The following is a 21,052-nucleotide window of genomic DNA, read 5'->3' on the forward strand; positions in this document are numbered from 1 at the left end:
TGACAGCTGGTGCTTAAAGCTAACGCTGCTATGGTGACCAGTGTACTGAGATAGGGCGGGGCTTTACCTAGCACTTGTAGATGACCTGGAGCCAGTGGGTTTGGCGACGAGTATGAAGCGAGGGCCAGCCAACGAGAGCGTACAGGTCACAGTGGTGGGTAGTAAAATAATGGGAATTGATGGGAAATGATGTAAATATATCACTAGCCACTTTAAACAATGCTACCTTATATAATGTTTACATACCCTACATTATTCATCTCATATGCATACGTATATACTGTACTCTATATCATCGACTGCATCCTTATGTAATACATGTATCACTAGCCACTTTAACTATGCCACTTTGTTTACATACTCATCTCATATGTATATACTGTACTCGATACCATCTACTGTATCTTGCCTATGCTGCTCTGTACCATCACTCATTCATATATCCTTATGTACATATTCTTTATCCCCTTACATTGTGTATAAGACAGTAGTTTTGGAATTGTTAGTTAGATTACTTGTTGGTTATTACTGCATTGTCGGAACTAGAAGCACAAGCATTTCGCTACACTCGCATTAACATCTGCTAACCATGTGTATGTGACAAATAAAATTTGATTTGATTTGATTTATATGGGGCTTTGGTGACAAAACAGATGGCACTGTGATAGACTGCATCCAGTTTGTTGAGTAGAGTGTTGGAGGCTATTCTGTAAATGACATCGCCGAAGTCAAGGATCGGCAGGATGGTCAGTTTTACGAGGGTATGTTTGGCAGCATGAGTGAAGGATGCTTTGTTGCGAAATAGGAAGCTGATTCTAGATTTAATATTGGATCGGAGATGTTTAATGTGAGTCTGGAAGGAGAGTTTACAGCCTAACCAGACACCTAGGTATTTGTAGTTGTCCACATATTCTAAGTCAGAACCGTCCAGAGTAGTGATGCTATTCAGGCAGATGGGTGCGGGCAGCGATCGGTTGAAGAGCATGCATTTAGTTTTACTTGCATTTAAGAGCAGTTGGAGGCGGAAAGAGAGATGTATGGCATTGAAGCTCGTCTGGAGGGTTGTTAACACAGTGTCCAAAGAGGGGCCAGAAGTATACAGAATGGTGTCGTCTGCGTAGAGGTGGATCAAAGAATCACCAGCAGCAAGAGTGACATCATTGATGTATACTGAGAAGAGAGTCGGCCGAGAATTAAACCCTGTGGCACCTCCATAGAGACTGCCAGAGGTCCGGACAACAGGCCCTCTGATTTAACATACTTAACTCTATCGGAGAAGTAGTTGGTGAACCAAGCGAGGCAATCATTTGAGAAACCAAGGCTGTTGAGTCTGCCGATAAGAATGTTTTGATTGACAGAGTCAAAAGCCTTAGCCAGGTCCATGAATACGGCTGCACAGTAATGTCTCTTATCGATGGCGGTTATGATATCGTTTAGGACCTTGAGCGTGGCTGAGGTGCACCCATGACCAGCTCGGAAACCAGATTGCATAGCGGAGAAGGTACGGTGGGATTCAAAATGGTCTGTAATCTGTTTGTTAACTTGGCTTTCAAAGACTTTAGAAAGGCAGGATGGATATAGGTCTGTAACAGCTTGGGTCTAGAGTGTCTCCCCCTTTGAAGAGGGAGATGACCGCAGCGGATTTCCAATCTAATCTCAGATGATACGAAAGAGAGGTTGGACAGGATAGTAATAGGGGTTGCTATAATTTTAGAAAGAAGGGGCCAGATTGTCTAGCCCGGCTGATTTGTAAGGGTCCAGATTTTGCAGCTCTTTCAGAACATCAGGTATCTGGATTTGTGTGAAGGAGAAGTGGGGGAGGTTTGGGCGAGTTGCTGGGGGGAGCGCAGTTCTGTTGACCGGGGTAGGGGTAGCCAGGTGGAAAGCATGGCCAGCTGTAAAAAAATGCTTCTTGAAATTCTCAATTATTGTGGATTTATCAGTAGTGACCGTGTTTCCTAGCCTCAGTGCAGTGGGCAGAGGTGCTCTTATTCTCCATGGACTTTACAGTGTCCCAGAACGTTGAGTTTGTACTACAGGATGCAAATGTCTGTTTGAAAAAGCTAGCCTTAGCTTTCCTAACTGCCTGTGTATATTGGTTCCTAACTTCCCTGAAAAGTTGCATATCACGGGAGAGATTCGATGCTAATGCAGAACACCACAGGATGTTTTTGTGCTGGTCAAGGGCAGACAGGTCTGGAGTGAACCATGGGCTATATCTATTCCTGGTTCAAAAATGTTTGAATGGAGCATTCTTATTTAAGATGGTGAGGAAGGCACTTAACACTTATCTTTTATAGAATAACCAGGCATCCTCTACTGACGGGATGAGGTCAATGTCTTTCCAGGATACCCCGACCAGGTCGATTAGAAAGGCCTGTTTGCAGAAGTGTTTTAGGGTGCGTTTGACAGTGATGAGGGGTGGTCGTTTGACCGCAGACCCATTACGGATGCAGGCAATGAGGCAGTGATTGCTGAGATCTTGGTTGAAAACAGCAGAGGTGTATTTGGAGAGCGAGTTAGTTAGGATGATATCTATGAGGGTGTGGATTTACGGATTTGGGGTTGTACCTGGTAGGTTCATAGATCATTTGTGTGAGATTGAGGGCATCAAACTAAGATTGTAGGATGGCCGGGGTGTTAAGCATATCCCAGTTTAGGTCACCTAGCAGGACGAGCTCAGAAGATAGATGGGGGGCAATCAATTCACATATGGTGTCCAGGGCAATGCTGGGGGCAGAGGGAGGTCTATAGCAAGTGGCAACGGTGAGAAACTTGTTTCTGGAACGGTGCATTTTTAGAAGTAGAAGCTCAAATTGTTTTTGGTACAGACCTGGATAGTAAGATAGAACTCTACAGGCTATCTCTGCAGTAGATTGCAACACCGCCCCCTTTGGCAGTTCTATCTTGGCGGGAAATGTTGTAGTTAGGAATGGACATTTCAGGGTTTTTGGTGGTATTCCTAAGCCATGATTCAGGCTCGGCTAAGACATCCGGGTTGGCAGAATGTGCTGAAGCAGTGAAAAAAGTAAACTTAGGGAGGAGGCTTCTAATGTTAACATGCATGAAACCAAGGCTTTTACGGTTATATAAGTCAACAAATGAGAGAACCTGGGGAATAGGAGTGAAGTTAGGCACTGCAGGGCCTGGATTAACCTCCACATCACCAGAGGAACAGAAGAGAAGTAGGATAAGGGTACGGCTAAAGCCTATAAGAACTGGCCGTCTAGCACGTTCAGAACAGAGAGTAAAAGGAGCAGGTTTCTGGGCACGATAGCATAGATTCAAGGCATAATATACGGCCAAAGGAATGGTAGGAAGAGAGTACATGGAGGTAAACCTAGGCATTGAGTAATGATGAGAGAGTCTCTAGAGATGTTTAAACCAGGTGATGTCATCGCATATGTGGGAGGTGGAACAACATGGTTGGTTAAGGCATATTGAGCAGGGCTATAATACAGTAATCACTAACCATGACAGTAATGGACAAGGCATATTGATATTAGGGAGAGGAATGCGTAGCCAAGTGATTGTATGGGTCCAGTGAGTGGTTGGGCTGGCTGGGGAAACGGCGATTCAGACAGTTTGCAGGCCGGGGCTAAACAAGCTAACAGTTAGTAGGCCGGGGCTAAACAAGCTAACAGTTAGCAGACCGGGGTTAGCAACCTAGCATAAGGGCCTTAGAGGGACGTTGCGATGGGGGGGAAGTCTGTTTTTGCCTCCTTGTGCGGTGATGTCAATAGACCAGTTGTGGAATTAGTAGGGTTCCAAGTAGCAGAGGGGTCCAAGTACAATTGGCAAAATGAGTATAGTGGTCCAAGAAACTGGCCGGTGGATCAGCTAACAGTCCAATATTCTTTAGATAGCTAGCAGGCCGCTGTTAGCAGAATGGGCCTTCGGAGGACGTCGCACCTGAGGGGCCTGTTGGGATCCTCGGGCAGATTATGTCGGTATTCCAGTCGTGAAGGATCGGTGGGTTTCTGTGCCCCGTCCCGGCATTAGAAGTGGTCCGGATATTGTAGCCGAGGAGTGGGCTTCAGGAGTAGCCCAGGAGCCCTAGCCGGGAGATGGGTCTAGCATGGGCTAGCCCCAGGCTAGTTGGTGCTAGCTCCGGGACGGAAACGTTAGCCAGGAGTAGTTAAACCGAGTTGCGGTTAGCTAGCTGTGATGATCCAGATGAAAAGGTTCAGAGTTTGCGGTAGGAATCCGGGGATATGGAGAGAAAAATAGGTCCGGTATGCTCTGGTTTGAAACGTGTTGTACGAACTGGCGATAGCTTTCCGAGCTAAAGGTTAGCTGATGACCGCTAGCAGTGGTTAGCTGACTGATAGCAGGTAGCTAGTTAGCTGACTAGCTTCAGTTGAGGTATTCCAGTTCGAAGGTAAATAGAAATACTTTAGAAAACAAACAGATCCACACCACATTGGGTGAGGCGGGTCGCAGGAGAGGATTTTGAAGTTGATTTTTAGGAAAAATATTAAAAAGAACGCAAAGAAAAAGATATATACACATGGGATGAGACAAGACAAAGACGTCTGACTGCTACGTCATCTTGGATTGCATTAACCATATATCGATGTCATAATTGGCCTGTGATGATCCGTAGGGCCGTGGTCATTGACCATCCGCTCCAAGCCGCGCTCCGCGGTAATACCTACAAACAATAACTGATGGCCCGCTCTCCTGGTCACAGATAGTTCAGATGAACGGTAACAGATTCGGTGGATTTACGTGGATTCATGGACGCATCATAACTTCTGGATCAGACGGAGTTAAGGAAGAGAAAGCAGGGAGATCGGGCGATGGAGATTTCCTCCTTTTATGGAGTTGAGATCTGTCAGACATTTCCACCTGACCTAATTAAAGCGCCCCTGGCCCAGCTAAGTAAATGGCAATGAATTAAAGGATTCTTACACAAATCAAATCAAAATCAAATCAAATTTATTTATATAGCCCTTCGTACATCAGCTGATATCTCAAAGTGCTGTACAGAAATCCAGCCTAAAACCCCAAACAGCAAGCAATGCAGGTGTAGAAGCACGGTGGCTAGGAAAAACTCCCTAGAAAGGCCAAAACCTAGGAAGAAACCTACACCAACTCCATGGGCCTTTTCTACAGTCAGCTTGCATCATGTATAAACGCAACATGAAAGAATTTCAGAGATTTTACTGAGTTACAGTTCATAAGGAAATCAGTTCATTTAAATAAATAAATTAGGCCATAATCTATGGGATGCAGCCATGGGTGGTCCCTGGGAGTGCATAGGCCCACCCACTGGGGAGCCAGGCCCAGCCAATCAGAATGAGTTTTTCCCCACAAAAAGGCTTTACAGACAGAAATACTCCTCAGCACCCCCCCAGCACAAGGTGCACCTGTGTAATGATCATGCTGTTTAATCAGCTTCTTTGTATGCCACACCTGTCAGGTGGATGGATTATCTTGGTAAAGGAGAAATGCTCACTGACAGGGATATAAACACATTTTGTGCACAAAACTTGAGATATATATTTTTTGTGCGTATGGAACATTCCTCATGAAACATAGGACCAACACTTTACATGTTACATGTATATTTTTGTTCAGTGTATGTCTGTGTACCTTTACACTCATTGGTGCTTACAATAACAGGAAATAAGATGGGGCCCTTTTCACATAAACAACATTGTGTATATTTGTGGCTGTTTGAAAATATAGAAGTAGACCTCGTAGAGTTAACTGTTAAACCTTACCTGTAGTAGGCTACTTATATTATAAGAAGAAAAAAAACATTCATTCCTTCATTCCTTCATTCATTCATTCATTCAAACCTTGAAGGCTTGTCTCTGTGCTCTGCTCTTGTGTCAGTTTTGTTCTCGCTGCGCCCCCTGACGGTGAATCCAGAGACAGTCTCTGACAGACCGTGTCGACCTCTCGGCAGGGAGAATGGCGCCCCCTGGCGACCATGGGGCTACTGGCTAAAGGCTGCTCTGCGCCCAGCCGCCTGGTCACCATCCGACTCTTGAAGCGCTTGTACGATAATGAGAGATGAGGCACCTCGGTGCTTGTCTAAAAAAAGAGAGGAAAATAGACTTGACATTAGAATAATGGCTGATAAAACATGAGTTATTACCTGTAACAAATAGGATCAAGTGTATCCCTATGTTCACATCTTACGCAATTTAAAAAAAAGTAGACTACAGTAAAACATTCCAGATTTAAAGATTTTGCCCGAGATGTAGACCTAGACAAATAATAAATCAGAGTGTTGATAAATCGACATAAAAACGAAATGCCTATAGTGAAATTTGATGCCTAACACAGAACAGACCTCCTCCAAAGCCCGTTGGCTCCTCACTTCGCTATGCGCCCGTCCAGCCAGCCAGACTCAACCTAAGCAGCGGTTCACTAACTCCTTCCCCCGCCCCAAGCTCTCATTGTCCCCCTCCAAGATGGAGGCGCTGGAGGTTTTGGGGGGCTACCCGACCAAGCCCTCGAACCCTCGATCACGAATGGTCAGGGTTCTACTGAGTATGACTGTTGTTATGGGATGTTTATTAACGCTACATAGTTTTCTCAAAATCACTAAGTCGCGGAAGCCGCAAGATTTCTACTCTTTTGAGGTGAAGGACGCCAAAGGGAGAAGCGTTTCTCTGGAGAGATACAGAGGCAAAGTAAGTTCACGTCAGCAAAACTCCACTAGTAAACTAACTGAACTCAGTGTAGGCGTACTGCTGAAGTCACTTCGTTTTTCTAAAATGTTGATAACTGGTTTCTGCGATTTAGCACGTTTCCCCCCCCAAAAGAAGTATCGTATTTAGGCATAATGTTTACAATCCTCTGCTTTTCTTCATGCGCGCAGGCGTCTCTGGTTGTCAACGTGGCGAGCCACAGCGAACACACAGAGAATAACTTTCGCTCTCTGCAAGAGCTGCACCGGGAACTGGGGACGTCCCATTTCAACGTGCTGGCTTTTCCCTGCGGCCAGTTCGGGGAGACCGAGATGGGGACCAGCCGGGACATCGAGGCCAACGCCAAGAACACCCATGGCGTCACCTTCCCTATCTTCAGTAAGATCAAAATCATGGGATCGGAGGCGGAACCAGCTTTTAAATTCATAACAGGTAAGACACAGTATACTTTATCATTAAAACAGAGATCTAATCAATATAGTTTAGTCTTTTTCTAAGGACAAGAAGAACAAGGTGAAGTTTATCACAAGTAAACAAAGCTTAGCCTACAGGCCTTTACAGCCTTTATCTTTTGTCTAAATAAAATGAGTATTTTCTATTCTATTCAAGATCAAGTTTTTCATGGACACTGTGGGTGTAATTCGTTATTCGTTATTGCGGTACATTGGCAACACAACACAGAACATTAGGTAAATGTTTGTTTTCATTCACCATACAGATTCTGTAAAAAAGATTCCGAAGTGGAACTTCTGGAAGTTCCTGGTGAACCCTGAGGGCCAGGTGGTGAGGTACTGGAAGGCAGAGGAGCCCGTCGAGAGTGTTCGTCAGGAGGCCACGGCCATGGTGCGCGAGATCATTCTGAAGAAAAGGGCAGAACTCTAACAGCGTGGAACTTGTCAAGACAGGAGTGACTACACCTCTGAGTTCAATTGAACGTTCCTGGGGTACTGTACGACGGAGGAACATTTCAACACACTTTATTATGATTTGACCACTTTGACAAACTTTGCAGAAGATCATGTTCATTGCACTGTAGGTGGGTTTAGAATTTTACTGGATGGATATAGGACTAGAATAGGAGCCTGTGTGTGTGTGTGTGTGTGTGTGTGTGTGTGTGTGTGTGTGTGTGTGTGTGTGTGTGTGTGTGTGTGTGTGTGTGTGTGTGTGTGTGTGTGTGTGTGTGTGTGTGTGTGTGTGTGTGCGTGTGTGCGTGTGTGTGTGTGTGTGTCTCTGTGTGTGTAATATAGATTTTCTTTGTGTCAGTACTCTCTGGTAGCTGCATGTACACATGGCCATCTTGTTCAGTTTGTCTTGTTCTGAGATAGATTAAAGACGGTTATGTTTATCAATGTTTAAATCAAAGTGTATTTGTCACGTGCGCCGAATACAACAGTGAAATGCTTACTTCCAGGCTCTAACCAATAGTGCAGAAAAGGTGTTAGGTGAACAATAGGTAAAGATATAAAACAACTGTAAAAAGACAGGTTATATACAGTAGAGAGGTTATATACAGTAGAGAGGCTATAAAAGTAGCGAGGTTACATACAGACACCGGTTAGTCAGGCTGATTGAGGTAGTATGTACATGTTTAATGTAGTACAATCATAAAATAAAATGTTAATGTAGAATTTCAAGTAATCAACTTAAAGGGACCTTGTTTCATTGATTCATAGAAGGAATAGTATTTTACACGTTTGCTACAATGTTTCCAATGTTGACCTTAAAAAATCCTATTCGTGATATGGAAGACTGTGTAACTGCTGAACTCAACACATCGTGACACGGATTCTATCTCCTCCTTTAAAAAAAATATATTAAAAAAAAATATATATATATATATATATTTAACTAGGCAAGTCAGTTAAATAAGAACAAATTCTTATTTACAATGACAGTCTACCCTAACCAAAGCCAGATGACACTGGGTCCATAGTGCACTGTCCTAGGGGACTCACAGCCAGATGTGATGTAGCCTGGATTTGAACCAGGGACTACAGTCTTGAACAGAGATGCAGTGCCTTAGACCGCTGCGCCACTGAGGAGCCTCCTAGCTCCTCACCTTCACAACCGTGTTGGAGAAGGACCACTGTCCAACATCCCGTCGAGCAGGACTTCTTCACCAATGAGTTTTTGAGAAGGAGATGAGAAGAGGCAACAAATCAGTTAAAGATGAGTTGAGAAAGAGGCCATAGAGATGTATAAATGAGGGCTATCACCATTTTAAAGTAGACATCTGGGTGGGACTTCCTATGGGTTAAGGAAGGTTTACATGACTCAACCGGGTCAACCAATCGGGTCATCAGGAGGGATCATCCAACCGGGTCATCAGGAGGGATCAACCAACCGGGTCATCAGGAGGGATCATCCAACCGGGTCATCAGGAGGGATCAGCCAACCGGGTCATCAGGAGGGATCAACCAACCGGGTCATCAGGAGGGATCAACCAACCGGGTCATCAGGAGGGATCAACCAATCGGGTCATCAGGAGGGATCAGCCAACCGGGTCATCAGGAGGGATCAACCAACCGGGTCATCAGGAGGGATCATCCAACCGGGTCATCAGGAGGGATCAACCAACCGGGTCATCAGGAGGGATCATCCAACCGGGTCATCAGGAGGGATCAGCCAACCGGGTCATCAGGAGGGATCAACCAACCGGGTTATCAGGAGGGATCAACCAACCAGGTCATCAGGAGGGATCAACCAACCAGGTCATCAGGAGGGATCAACCAATCGGGTCATCAGGAGGGATCAGCCAACCGGGTCATCAGGAGGGATCAACCAATCGGGTCATCAGGAGGGATCATCCAACCGGGTCATCAGGAGGGATCAACCAACCGGGTCATCAGGAGGGATCATCCAACCGGGTCATCAGGAGGGATCATCCAACCGGGTCATCAGGAGGGATCAACCAACCGGGTCATCAGGAGGGATCATCCAACCGGGTCATCAAGAGGGATCATCCAACCGGGTCATCAAGAGGGATCATCCAACCGGGTCATCAAGAGGGATCATCCAACCGGGTCATCAAGAGGGATCATCCAACCGGGTCATCAAGAGGGATCATCCAACCGGGTCATCAAGAGGGATCATCCAACCGGGTCATCAGGAGGGATCAACCAACCGGGCCATCAGGAGGGATCATCCAACCGGGTCATCAGGAGGGATCAACCAACCAGGTCATCAGGAGGGATCAACCAACCAGGTCATCAGGAGGGATCAACCAATCGGGTCATCAGGAGGGATCATCCAACCGGGTCATCAGGAGGGATCATCCAACCGGGCCATCAGGAGGGATCATCCAACCGGGTCATCAAGAGGGATCATCCAACCGGGTCATCAGGAGGGATCATCCAACCGGGCCATCAGGAGGGATCATCCAACCGGGTCATCAAGAGGGATCATCCAACCGGGTCATCAGGAGGGATCATCCAACCGGGTCATCAAGAGGGATCATCCAACCGGGTCATCAAGAGGGATCATCCAACCGGGTCATCAGGAGGGATCATCCAACCGGGTCATCAAGAGGGATCATCCAACCGGGTCAACCAATGAATTATACTTGTGAAGAAGAAAATGTACTACTTCGTTTACATTTAGAGGATGCTCTCATCCAGAGCGACTTACATTACATACATACAGTGTAGAGGTGGCAGGGTAGCCTAGTGGTTAGAGTGTAGAGGAGGTAGGTAGCCTAGTGGTTAGAGTGTAGAGGTGGTAGGTAGCCTAGTGGTTAGAGTGTAGAGGTGGCAGGTAGCCTAGTGGTTAGAGTGTAGAGGAGGCAGGTAGCCTAGTGGTTAGAGTGTAGAGGAGGTAGGTAGCCTAGTGGTTAGAGTGTAGAGGTGGCAGGTAGCCTAGTGGTTAGAGTGTAGAGGAGGTAGGTAGCCTAGTGGTTAGAGTGTAGAGGTGGCAGGTAGCCTAGTGGTTAGTGGTTAGAGTGTAGAGAGGTAGGCAGGTAGCCTAGTGGTTAGAGTGTAGAGGAGGTAGGTAGCCTAGTGGTTAGAGTGTAGAGGAGGCAGGTAGCCTAGTGGTTAGAGTGTAGAGGAGGCAGGTAGCCTAGTGGTTAGAGTGTAGAGGAGGTAGGTAGCCTAGTGGTTAGAGTGTAGAGGTGGCAGGTAGCCTAGTGGTTAGAGTGTAGAGGAGGCAGGTAGCCTAGTGGTTAGAGTGTAGAGGAGGCAGGTAGCCTAGTGGTTAGAGTGTAGAGGAGGCAGGGTAGCCTAGTGGTTAGAGTGTAGAGGCGGAAGGGTAGCCTAGTGGTTAGAGTGTAGAGGAGGCAGGGTAGCCTAGTGGTTAGAGTGTAGAGGAGGTAGGTAGCCTAGTGGTTAGAGTGTAGAGGAGGTAGGTAGCCTAGTGGTTAGAGCGTTGGACTAGTAACTGAAAAGGGTGCAAGATCGAATCCCCGAGCTGACAAGCTAAAAATCTGTAATTCTGCCCCCTGAACAAGGCAGATAACCCACTGTTCCTAGGTCGTCATTGAAAATAAGAATTTGTTCTTAACTGAACTGACTTGCCTAGTTAAATAAATACTCTCACAGATGCCATAATGAGACAGAGATGTCTGTCAAAGGAACCTCACAGATGCCATAATGAGACAGAGATGTCAATGGATCATATATGGAGAGGCAGGTAGCCCAGTGTTTAGAGAGTTGGACTAGTAACCAAAAGGTTGCTGGATCAAATCCCCGAGTTGACAAATTAAAAATCTGTTGTTCTACCCCTGAACAAGGCAGTTAACCCACTGTTCCTAGGCTGTCATTGAAATCTAAAGGCATTCCTAGTTGATTGCTATTGACTGGTTGATCTCCTAAGGCATTCCTAGTCGATTGTCAACCAGTTCTAGCCTAGCGGAACCGGGTACGCAAAATGTTCCCATTTCATGTCTGAAGGGACAAACTCTGCCTTCCCGGTGGGGCCCGGAAATCAAATCAAGTGTCATGATGATCATATCAGATGATCATATCTGCAGTAACGTAGCAGGTGTTAAAATAAAGCTAAATCAAAGTTGATACTGTGAGATATCTTACTCAGCACTATCAACACTTTTTATTCAACACTTTTATAAACCATAAAATAAACATTCTACTCGCGGTACAATCAGTGTATCGATAGGCATTAATTTGTTATTATAAGCTTAGGTCTTTTTTTATATAGAGGAATATCTCACTTTCTCTGGTCGTAGGAGTAACAACCTGTATTTGTGCATGAGGCAGGAATAATTTAGTGCGACTCGAGTTTTGACCATCAGCTGGAAGACGGTGTGTCTTTTTGGGTCAGTGTCATCGGAGGAAAGGGAGAGGGGAGGGATGCTGAGTAGCGGACTCTCAGTCTGCTGAGACTGACCCTCAGCCTGCTGCTCTCTCCCTCCACTGAGACTGACCCTCAGCCTGCTGCTCTCTCCCTCCACTGAGACTGACCCTCAGCCTGCTGCTCTCTCCCTCTGCTGAGACTGACCCTCAGCCTGCTGTTCTCTCCCTCTGCTGAGACTGACCCCCAGTCTGCTGCTCTCTCCCTCTGCTGAGACTGACCCCCAGTCTGCTGCTCTCTCCCTCTGCTGAGACTGACCCTCAGTCTGCTGCTCTCTCCCTCTGCTGAGACTGACCCTCAGTCTGCTGCTCTCTCCCTCTGCTGAGACTGACCCTCAGCCTGCTGCTCTCTCCCTCTGCTGAGACTGACCCTCAGTCTGCTGCTCTCTCCCTCTGCTGAGACTGACCCCCAGTCTGCTGCTCTCTCCCTCTGCTGAGACTGACTATGCAGGCACCATCAGCCCAAGTTTTATGAGCTCACATTTTTTTATTTATTATTATTATATATATATATATATATATCATTTTGTATTCGTTACTTGACATTAAAGACTGTAACACACACCAGGAAATCAGCTCCAAGAGATTTTAATTTTGGAAATCTGAATTATTCCCACGCATAAAAGAGAGATGTATGTGATCATATACAAATGTAAGCAAGGTTTGAAATGATTATGTTTTATTCAAATATTATATCTGTCTGAGGTCCTTGTGGTCAATTTACCATCTACAAATGATTTGTAATAATGTTCAGGCGCCTCGACCATCGTCCCATGGCTGAATCTGGTTGATGATCTCTGCTGTGATGTACAGAGAGATGGATGAGATGGTGGTGATGGTGATATCCAATGACCAGTGACGGTTTACATGGACAGCTAGAGGGCAGCAGCAGGTAAGCTGGTAAAACAAACCAATCAGCTAACAAGACACTGCCTCCCAGCCGCCCAATCGGAACAGAAGAGAAAGCAGGGGCGGCCAACCCTCTTCCCGGAGAGCCAGTAGGGCTCCAGCCCTGCTCTGACACACCTTATGCAGCGAATCAAAGTAACAGAGAGAAGCAGATTAGTAGAATGGTAGAATTAGGTGTGTTAGTGCATGGTTAAATCCTTGGCGGGTGGAGGCGGAGTTTTGGGTGAGAGGTTAGGGAGCAACTGTAGAGTGAGCTGACAAATGAGAAAACAGTCAGCTAACGTTACACTGCCTACTAACCAATCACGTTACATTACACTGCCTACTGACCAATCACGTTACATTACACTGCCTACTGACCAATCACGTTACATTACACTGCCTACTAACCAATCACGTTACATTACACTGCCTACTGACCAATCACGTTACATTACACTGCCCACTGACCAATCACGTTACATTACACTGCCTACTGACCAATCACGTTACATTTTTTTATTTTATTTTTTATTTCACCTTTATTTAACCAGGTAGGCTAGTTGAGAACAAGTTCTCATTTGCAACTGCGACCTGGCCAAGATAAAGCATAGCAGTGTGAACAGACAACACAGAGTTACACATGGAATAAACAATTAACAAGTCAATAACACAGTAGAAAACAAAGGGGGGAGTCTATATACAATGTGTGCAAAAGGCATGAGGAGGTAGGCGAATAATTACAATTTAGCAGATTAACACTGGAGTGATAAATGATCAGATGGTCATGTACAGGTAGAGATATTGGTGTGCAAAAGAGCAGAAAAGTAAATAAATAAAAACAGTATGGGGATGAGGTAGGTGAAAATGGGTGGGCTATTTACCAATAGACTATGTACAGCAGCAGCGATCGGTTAGCTGCTCAGATAGCTGATGTTTGAAGTTGGTGAGGGAGATAAAAGTCTCCAACTTCAGCGATTTTTGCAATTCGTTCCAGTCACAGGCAGCAGAGTACTGGAACGAAAGGCGGCCAAATGAGGTGTTGGCTTTAGGGATGATCAGTGAGATACACCTGCTGGAGCGCGTGCTACGGATGGGTGTTGCCATCGTGACCAGTGAACTGAGATAAGGCGGAGCTTTACCTAGCATGGACTTGTAGATGACCTGGAGCCAGGTTACACTGCCTACTGACCAATCACGTTACATTACACTGCCTACTGACCAATCACGTTACATTACACTGCCTACTAACCAATTACGTTACATTACACTGCCTACTAACCAATCACGTTACATTACACTGCCTACTGACCAATCACGTTACATTACACTGCCTACTGACCAATCACGTTACATTACACTGCCTACTAACCAATCACGTTACATTACACTGCCTACTGACCAATCACGTTACATTACACTGCCTACTAACCAATCACGTTACATTACACTGCCTACTGACCAATCACGTTACATTACACTGCCTACTAACCAATCACGTTACATTACACTGCCTACTGACCAATCACGTTACATTACACTGCCTACTAACCAATCACGTTACATTACACTGCCTACTGACCAATCACGTTACATTACACTGCCTACTAACCAATCACGTTACATTACACTGCCTACTAACCAATCACGTTACATTACACTGCCTACTAACCAATCACGTTACATTACACTGCCTACTAACCAATCACGTTACATTACACTGCCTACTAACCAATCACGTTACATTACACTGCCTACTAACCAATCACGTTACATTACACTGCCTACTACCAATCACGTTACATTACACTGCCTACTAACCAATCACGTTACATTACACTGCCTACTGACCAATCACGTTACATTACACTGCCTACTAAACAATCACGTTACATTACACTGCCTACTAACCAATCACGTTACATTACACTGCCTACTGACCAATCACGTTACATTACACTGCCTACTGACCAATCACGTTACATTACACTGCCTACTGACCAATCACGTTACATTACACTGCCTACTAACCAATCACGTTACATTACACTGCCTACTAACCAATCACGTTACATTACACTGCCTACTGACCAATCACGTTACATTACACTGCCTACTGACCAATCACGTTACATTACACTGCCTACTAACCAATCACTGCCTACTAACCAATCACGTTACATTACACTGCCTACTAACCAATCACGTTACATTACACTGCCTACTGACCAATCACGTACACTGCCTACTGACCAATCACGTTACATTACACTGCCTACTGACCAATCACGTTACATTACACTGCCTACTGACCAATCACGTTACATTACACTGCCTACTGACCAATCACGTTACATTACACTGCCTACTGACCAATCACGTTACATTACACTGCCTACTGACCAATCACGTTACATTACACTGCCTACTGACCAATCACGTTACATTACACTGCCTACTGACCAATCACGTTACATTACACTGCCTACTAACCAATCACGTTACATTACACTGCCTACTGACCAATCACGTTACATTACACTGCCTACTGACCAATCACGTTACATTACACTGCCTACTGACCAATCACGTTACATTACACTGCCTACTGACCAATCACGTTACATTACACTGCCTACTGACCAATCACGTTACATTACACTGCCTACTGACCAATCACGTTACATTACACTGCCTACTGACCAATCACGTTACATTACATTACACCAATGACACTGCCTACTGACCAATCACGTTACATTACACTGCCTACTGACCAATCACGTTACATTACACTGCCTACTGACCAATCACGTTACATTACACTGCCTACTGACCAATCACGTTACATTACACTGCCTACTGACCAATCACGTTACATTACACTGCCTACTGACCAATCACGCCATTACACTGCCTACTGACCAATCACGTTACATTACACTGCCTACTGACCAATCACGTTACATTACACTGCCTACTAACCAATCACGTTACATTACACTGCCTACTGACCAATCACGTTACATTACACTGCCTACTGACCAATCACGTTACATTACACTGCTGACCAATCACGTTACATTACACTGCCTACTAACCAATCACGTTACATTACACTTACACTGCCTACTGACCAATCACGTTACATTACACTGCCTACTGACCAATCACGTTACATTACACTGCCTACTGACCAATCACGTTACATTACACTGCCTACTGACCAATCACGTTACATTACACTGCCTACTGACCAATCACGTTACATTACACTGCCTACTGACCAATCACGTTACATTACATTACAATCTGCCTACTGACCAATCACGTTACATTACACTGCCTACTGACCAATCACGTTACATTACACTGCCTACTAACCAATCACGTTACATTACACTGCCTACTGACCAATCACGTTACATTACACTGCCTACTGACCAATCACGTTACATTACACTGCCTACTGACCAATCACGTTACATTACACTGCCTACTGACCAATCACGTTACATTACATTACACCAATCACCATTACACTGCCTACTGACCAATCACGTTACATTACACTGCCTACTGACCAATCACGTTACATTACACTGCCTACTGACCAATCACGTTACATTACACTGCCTACTGACCAATCACGTTACATTACACTGCCTACTAAACCAAATACGAATTATATAATACACACAAAAAAAGGTGCTATCTAGAACCTAAAAGGGTTATTTGGCTGTTCCCCTTTGAAGAACCCTTACTGGTTCCAGGTAAAGAAGGCCCTTTTGGGTTCCATGTACATGTAGAACCCTTTTCACAGAGGGTTATGGAACCCAAAGGGGTTCTACCTGGAACCAATAAGGGTTCTCCTTTTGGGACAGCCAAAGAACCCTTTTGGAACCCTTTCTTTCAAAGAGTGTACTAAAAACCAAGCACATTTCACCACTATCTCATAACTGATTACATCATACGTTCTGCCCATTCATTGATGAATTCAGCCCAGCAACTTGTAATAAGGGAAGAGTGTTTGACTTTCAAGGCTACTTGTGTTTCTGTCTCTGCCAGCTGCTTCTTTGACATCTGCTGCCCACTCAAATCAGCTTTCACCACCAGACCCGCCCAGCCCACAGGAGGACTTCCATCTGTGTTACCAGACCCCGCCCACAGGAGGACTTCAATCTGTGTTACCAGACCCCGCCCACAGGAGGACTTCAATCTGTGTTACCAGACCCCACCCACAGGAGGACTTCCATCTGTGTTACCAGACCCCGCCCAGCCCACAGGAGGACTTCAATCTGTGTTACCAGACCCCGCCCACAGGAGGACTTCCATCTGTGTTACCAGACCCCGCCCAGCCCACAGGAGGACTTCCATCTGTGTTACCAGACCCCGCCCACAGGAGGACTTCAATCTGTGTTACCAGACCCCACCCACAGGAGGACTTCAATCTGTGTTACCAGACCCCGCCCAGCCCACAGGAGGACTTCCATCTGTGTTACCAGACCCCGCCCACAGGAGGACTTCAATCTGTGTTACCAGACCCCACCCACAGGAGGACTTCCATCTGTGTTACCAGACCCCGCCCACAGGAGGACTTCAATCTGTGTTACCAGACCCCGCCCACAGGAGGACTTCAATCTGTGTTACCACCTAAACTGGCATTTGTGTTAGTCTGAGAAACCAATTATTTTTTTGTTTTATTAAATCAAATAGGTGCAATAGCTGTTTTAAGGTGCATGCCTGCCTGTCTGTCTGTCTCTGTGTCTGCCTGTCGGTCTGTCTGTCTCTGTGTCTGCCTGTCGGTCTGCCTGTCTCTGTGTCTGTCTGTCTGTCTGTTAAAGGTGGGGGGGGGCACTGCTTCAGACAGCAGCAGTGAGGAGTGTAGCTGACAGCTGTCAATCACATTAGCACAGCTAGCAGCGGTACACTGCCACACTGTCACCATCCTCTCCTCCCCTCTTCTCTGCTTTTCTGTCCTCTCCTCCTTTCATGTCTTCTACTCCTCTCCTCTCCTCCTCTCCTCTCCTCTCCTCTCCTCTCCTCCCTCTCCTCCTCTCCTCTCCTCTCCTCTCCTCTCCTCTCTCCTCCTCTCCTCTCCTCTCCTCTCCTCTCCTCTCCTCTCCTCTCCTCCTCTCCTCTCCTCCTTTCATGTCTTCTACTCCTGTCCTCCTCTCCTCTCCTCTCCTCTCTCCTCTCCTCCCTCCTCTCCTCTCCTCTCCTCCTCTCCTCCTCTCCTCTCCTCCTTTCATGTCTTCTACTCCTCTCCTCCTCTCCTCTCCTCTCCTCTCCCTCTCCTCCTCTCCTCTCCTCTCCTCTCCTCTCCTCTCCTCTCCTCTCCTCTCCTCTCCTCTCCTCTCCTCTCCTCTCCTCTCCTCTCCTCTCCTCTCCTCTCCTCTCCTCTCCTCTCCTCTCCTCTCCTCTCCTTTTCATGTCTTCTACTCCTGTCCACTAATATGTTTAACAAACTGGTTTAACTATTATTTACTCCGGGTCTTCTTCATTGTATTGTGGCACAATCAACGTATATGTGTGTTATTACTAGCCTACGTTATACAATGATTGATATCACCACCTTACCTTTTGTGATGTAGGAACGGAGCAATGTCTCCTCTTCGTCCTGAAATCCACCAGCAGCCTCCTCGTGATGTTCTCCTGACCGGTAGAATTTTTTTTTTTAAATAACAGTTTACACTCGGCGTTCACCCCACAATTACGCACTACACAACAGTAGGTGGACCTAAACCTACCCAAAGCACCGTGTCCTCGGTTTTCACTTTAAAACGCGAATATCTATTCAACTTCCAGTCCATGTTAGCTTAACAAAATAAAAACTCTTGTGAACTTTACTGACTGACAGTAGTAGCCTAACTTGTTACCCTTTCAATCCACTGTGGCTGAATGTGCACCTGTTCTTTTGCCTGTGCTTCGTAGTTCCTAAATACGCGCAGGGGCGGATGCCGGAGCGGGAAGTCTGTTCCTCGGCTCGCCATTGGTGGATAGGGAGGTGATCCCCGTCACTAGCAGGGGTTTCCCCTCTGTAGAGGCGTCCTAGTTTCCCTGGAAACCGACATGAAGTGCCACAGTGAAACAATATCTAATCTAAAGAGTCAACAGAGCGCAACGCGGCAAACTTTTAAAGGTCTTGGCGCGGTTATAAGAGAATAGCGTGTCATTTATTTTTAAACTGTCAACATTATCAGTGGTTAATTTAAAAACAATCGAACATCGTCTTGCAATTCTGTAGGGTCCTAATTTATTTTTGGACATTCCTTCATGCTTTATTGTAGACTAGCTCACTCACACACACACACACACACACACACACACACACACACACACATTTCGATCCCAAAATATTTTTTCTAGAAAGTGATAAAGCAGTCTATAGAAGGCCTATATTAAATAATGTAACCGATGAGATAGAAGACATAGACTTAAAATAGACAATAGCCTCTTATTGTTATTACACTCAACAAGGGTTCCTCTTAGATCCTCAAAGTTCTCTGAAGAACCGTAGGGGGGGGGGTCCTTTCCAGGAATCTAACTGCCCAACTGAAACACTTGGATTTGAATTGGAAAAGAGAGCAGGTGTAGCCACTTAACTGAAAAATTTAAAGATCTCAATTTAAGTTTAAGGTTTGTCCCTTGTGTGATATACATTTATAATGTTTTCTGATGACACTATGTATCTTTTCATATTTGTGTAAATCTTTCTAAAAAAACTGAAAATGGACACAATTCAATGGATATCAGTCAACAAAGAGGTAAGAATAGGTAGGCTATAAGAATATGTAGGCTATAAGAATATATAGGCTATAAGAATAGGTAGGCTATAAGAATAGGTAGGCTATAAGAATATGTAGGCTATAAGAATAGGTAGGCTATAAGAATATGTAGGCTATAAGAATAGGTAGGCTATAAGAATATGTAGGCTATAAGAATATGTAGGCTATAAGAATATGTAGGCTATAAGAATATATAGGCTATAAGAATAGGTAGGCTATAAGAATATATAGGCTATAAGAATATATAGGCTATAAGAATATGTTGAAGGCTAGCTGTATTGGGTGCAGATGACTGATCTGCTCACTTTTGTGTCTGTGTCTGCAGTCAAACAGACGAGGAGGCAGACAAAGGTGTGTTAATTGGTATTGGTATGTAATGCAGATGACATTTACCATCCTCCTCCCTGACCTCTTCAATGAATATCCCATAGGTCTCTCTACATTATGGACAAGGTATGTGAATGAAAACCATTATTTAAAACCGTTTTTTTTTTCTCATTCACATTTACCACAAAACCAAGGTATGAATACTGTCGTGTTTGTATGTTTTCTTAATCATCTGTATAATCGCTATGTTTTGGGATTGACTGACTTCCCCCTCACTACACCTCTGATGAATATAACAGGAAACCTGTTCGATCACCAAGCACTGCTAAATCATTCCGTCTATGGATACGGAAAACATCAACACGCCAGGGGATAAACCCATGAGACTTGGAGCTCTGCTGGGAGTTTACCTCATGTTAGGATTTTCTCAATTCTGCTTTGCCACGAGAATCCTAATAAACACAGAACTAAAAATATTGTGTTCGTGTTGTTATTGTTATGCATATTATTATTAATAATTATAATAGGGGGGATTGGGGGGAGGGGGGTGGGGTAATTAAAAAATGTACCCCAAAAGGTTCTTCAAAAGGTTCTTCAAAAGGTTCTTCGAGGATCCAGTAAAAGAATTTGTTGAGGTTCCGGAACAGTTTCAATTTGAAGAACCCCTAAAGGATACTACAGGAACCTTTTCTTTTTAGAGAGGTATTACGAATCAATTAGGCATATTCGACTATTATTATTATCGTTATCACTAAGCTGTTCATTATTATATGCTATAAACTAGGCTACCGCGTTCATGTCTTCTTTTTTTTTGCTGTAAAATTACACAGAAATAAAGTGGGAGTATTTGGATATCAATATAATTGGCTGCTAGCCCTCTGTTGCCCGCGGGTCCCTTTGACTCCCTTATGAATCAACCGGACTGGAGCTCCCGCTCAGAGTGCTGAAGAGCGGGAACAGCGGGAGAGACGGGTTCATGTTTTAAAACTGCCACCTGCCATTTCCATATGTTTCCCCTCACAGCCTGAGATCAGCACGGCCTGGGTGTAAAACAGGTGCAATCAACGACAGGAGAGAC

General features: G+C 45.1%; 2 protein-coding genes across 3 annotated transcripts in view; one reads left to right on the forward strand and one right to left on the reverse strand.

Moving 5' to 3' along the window:
* Positions 1 to 18,974, reverse strand: part of LOC112240452 (cell division cycle protein 20 homolog B-like) — a 33,610-nt gene extending 14,636 nt beyond the window's left edge. Inside the window, exons 1-2 of one of the 2 annotated variants that reach the window (XM_042320242.1) lie at positions 18,440 to 18,974; positions 5,808 to 6,045 (exon numbers count right to left, since the gene is read on the reverse strand). The gene's annotated coding sequence lies outside the window, so the exon portion shown is untranslated. Of the gene's footprint in view, positions 1 to 5,807; positions 6,046 to 6,307; positions 6,420 to 18,439 lie in introns of those variants that run through there. The other variant, XM_042320243.1, reaches the window with a different exon arrangement.
* LOC112240611 (probable glutathione peroxidase 8) lies at positions 6,253 to 8,013 on the forward strand. Its single transcript, XM_024408887.2, has 3 exons — positions 6,253 to 6,650; positions 6,839 to 7,100; positions 7,387 to 8,013. The coding sequence occupies exons 1-3, from the start codon at positions 6,288 to 6,290 to the stop codon at positions 7,548 to 7,550; spliced, it is 789 nt and encodes a 262-aa protein (XP_024264655.2). The 5' UTR covers positions 6,253 to 6,287; the 3' UTR covers positions 7,551 to 8,013.
* Positions 18,975 to 21,052: the final 2,078 nt, after the last annotated feature.

The sequence above is a fragment of the Oncorhynchus tshawytscha genome, linkage group LG04, assembly GCF_018296145.1.
Source record: "Oncorhynchus tshawytscha isolate Ot180627B linkage group LG04, Otsh_v2.0, whole genome shotgun sequence".
Lineage (NCBI taxonomy): Eukaryota > Metazoa > Chordata > Actinopteri > Salmoniformes > Salmonidae > Oncorhynchus > Oncorhynchus tshawytscha.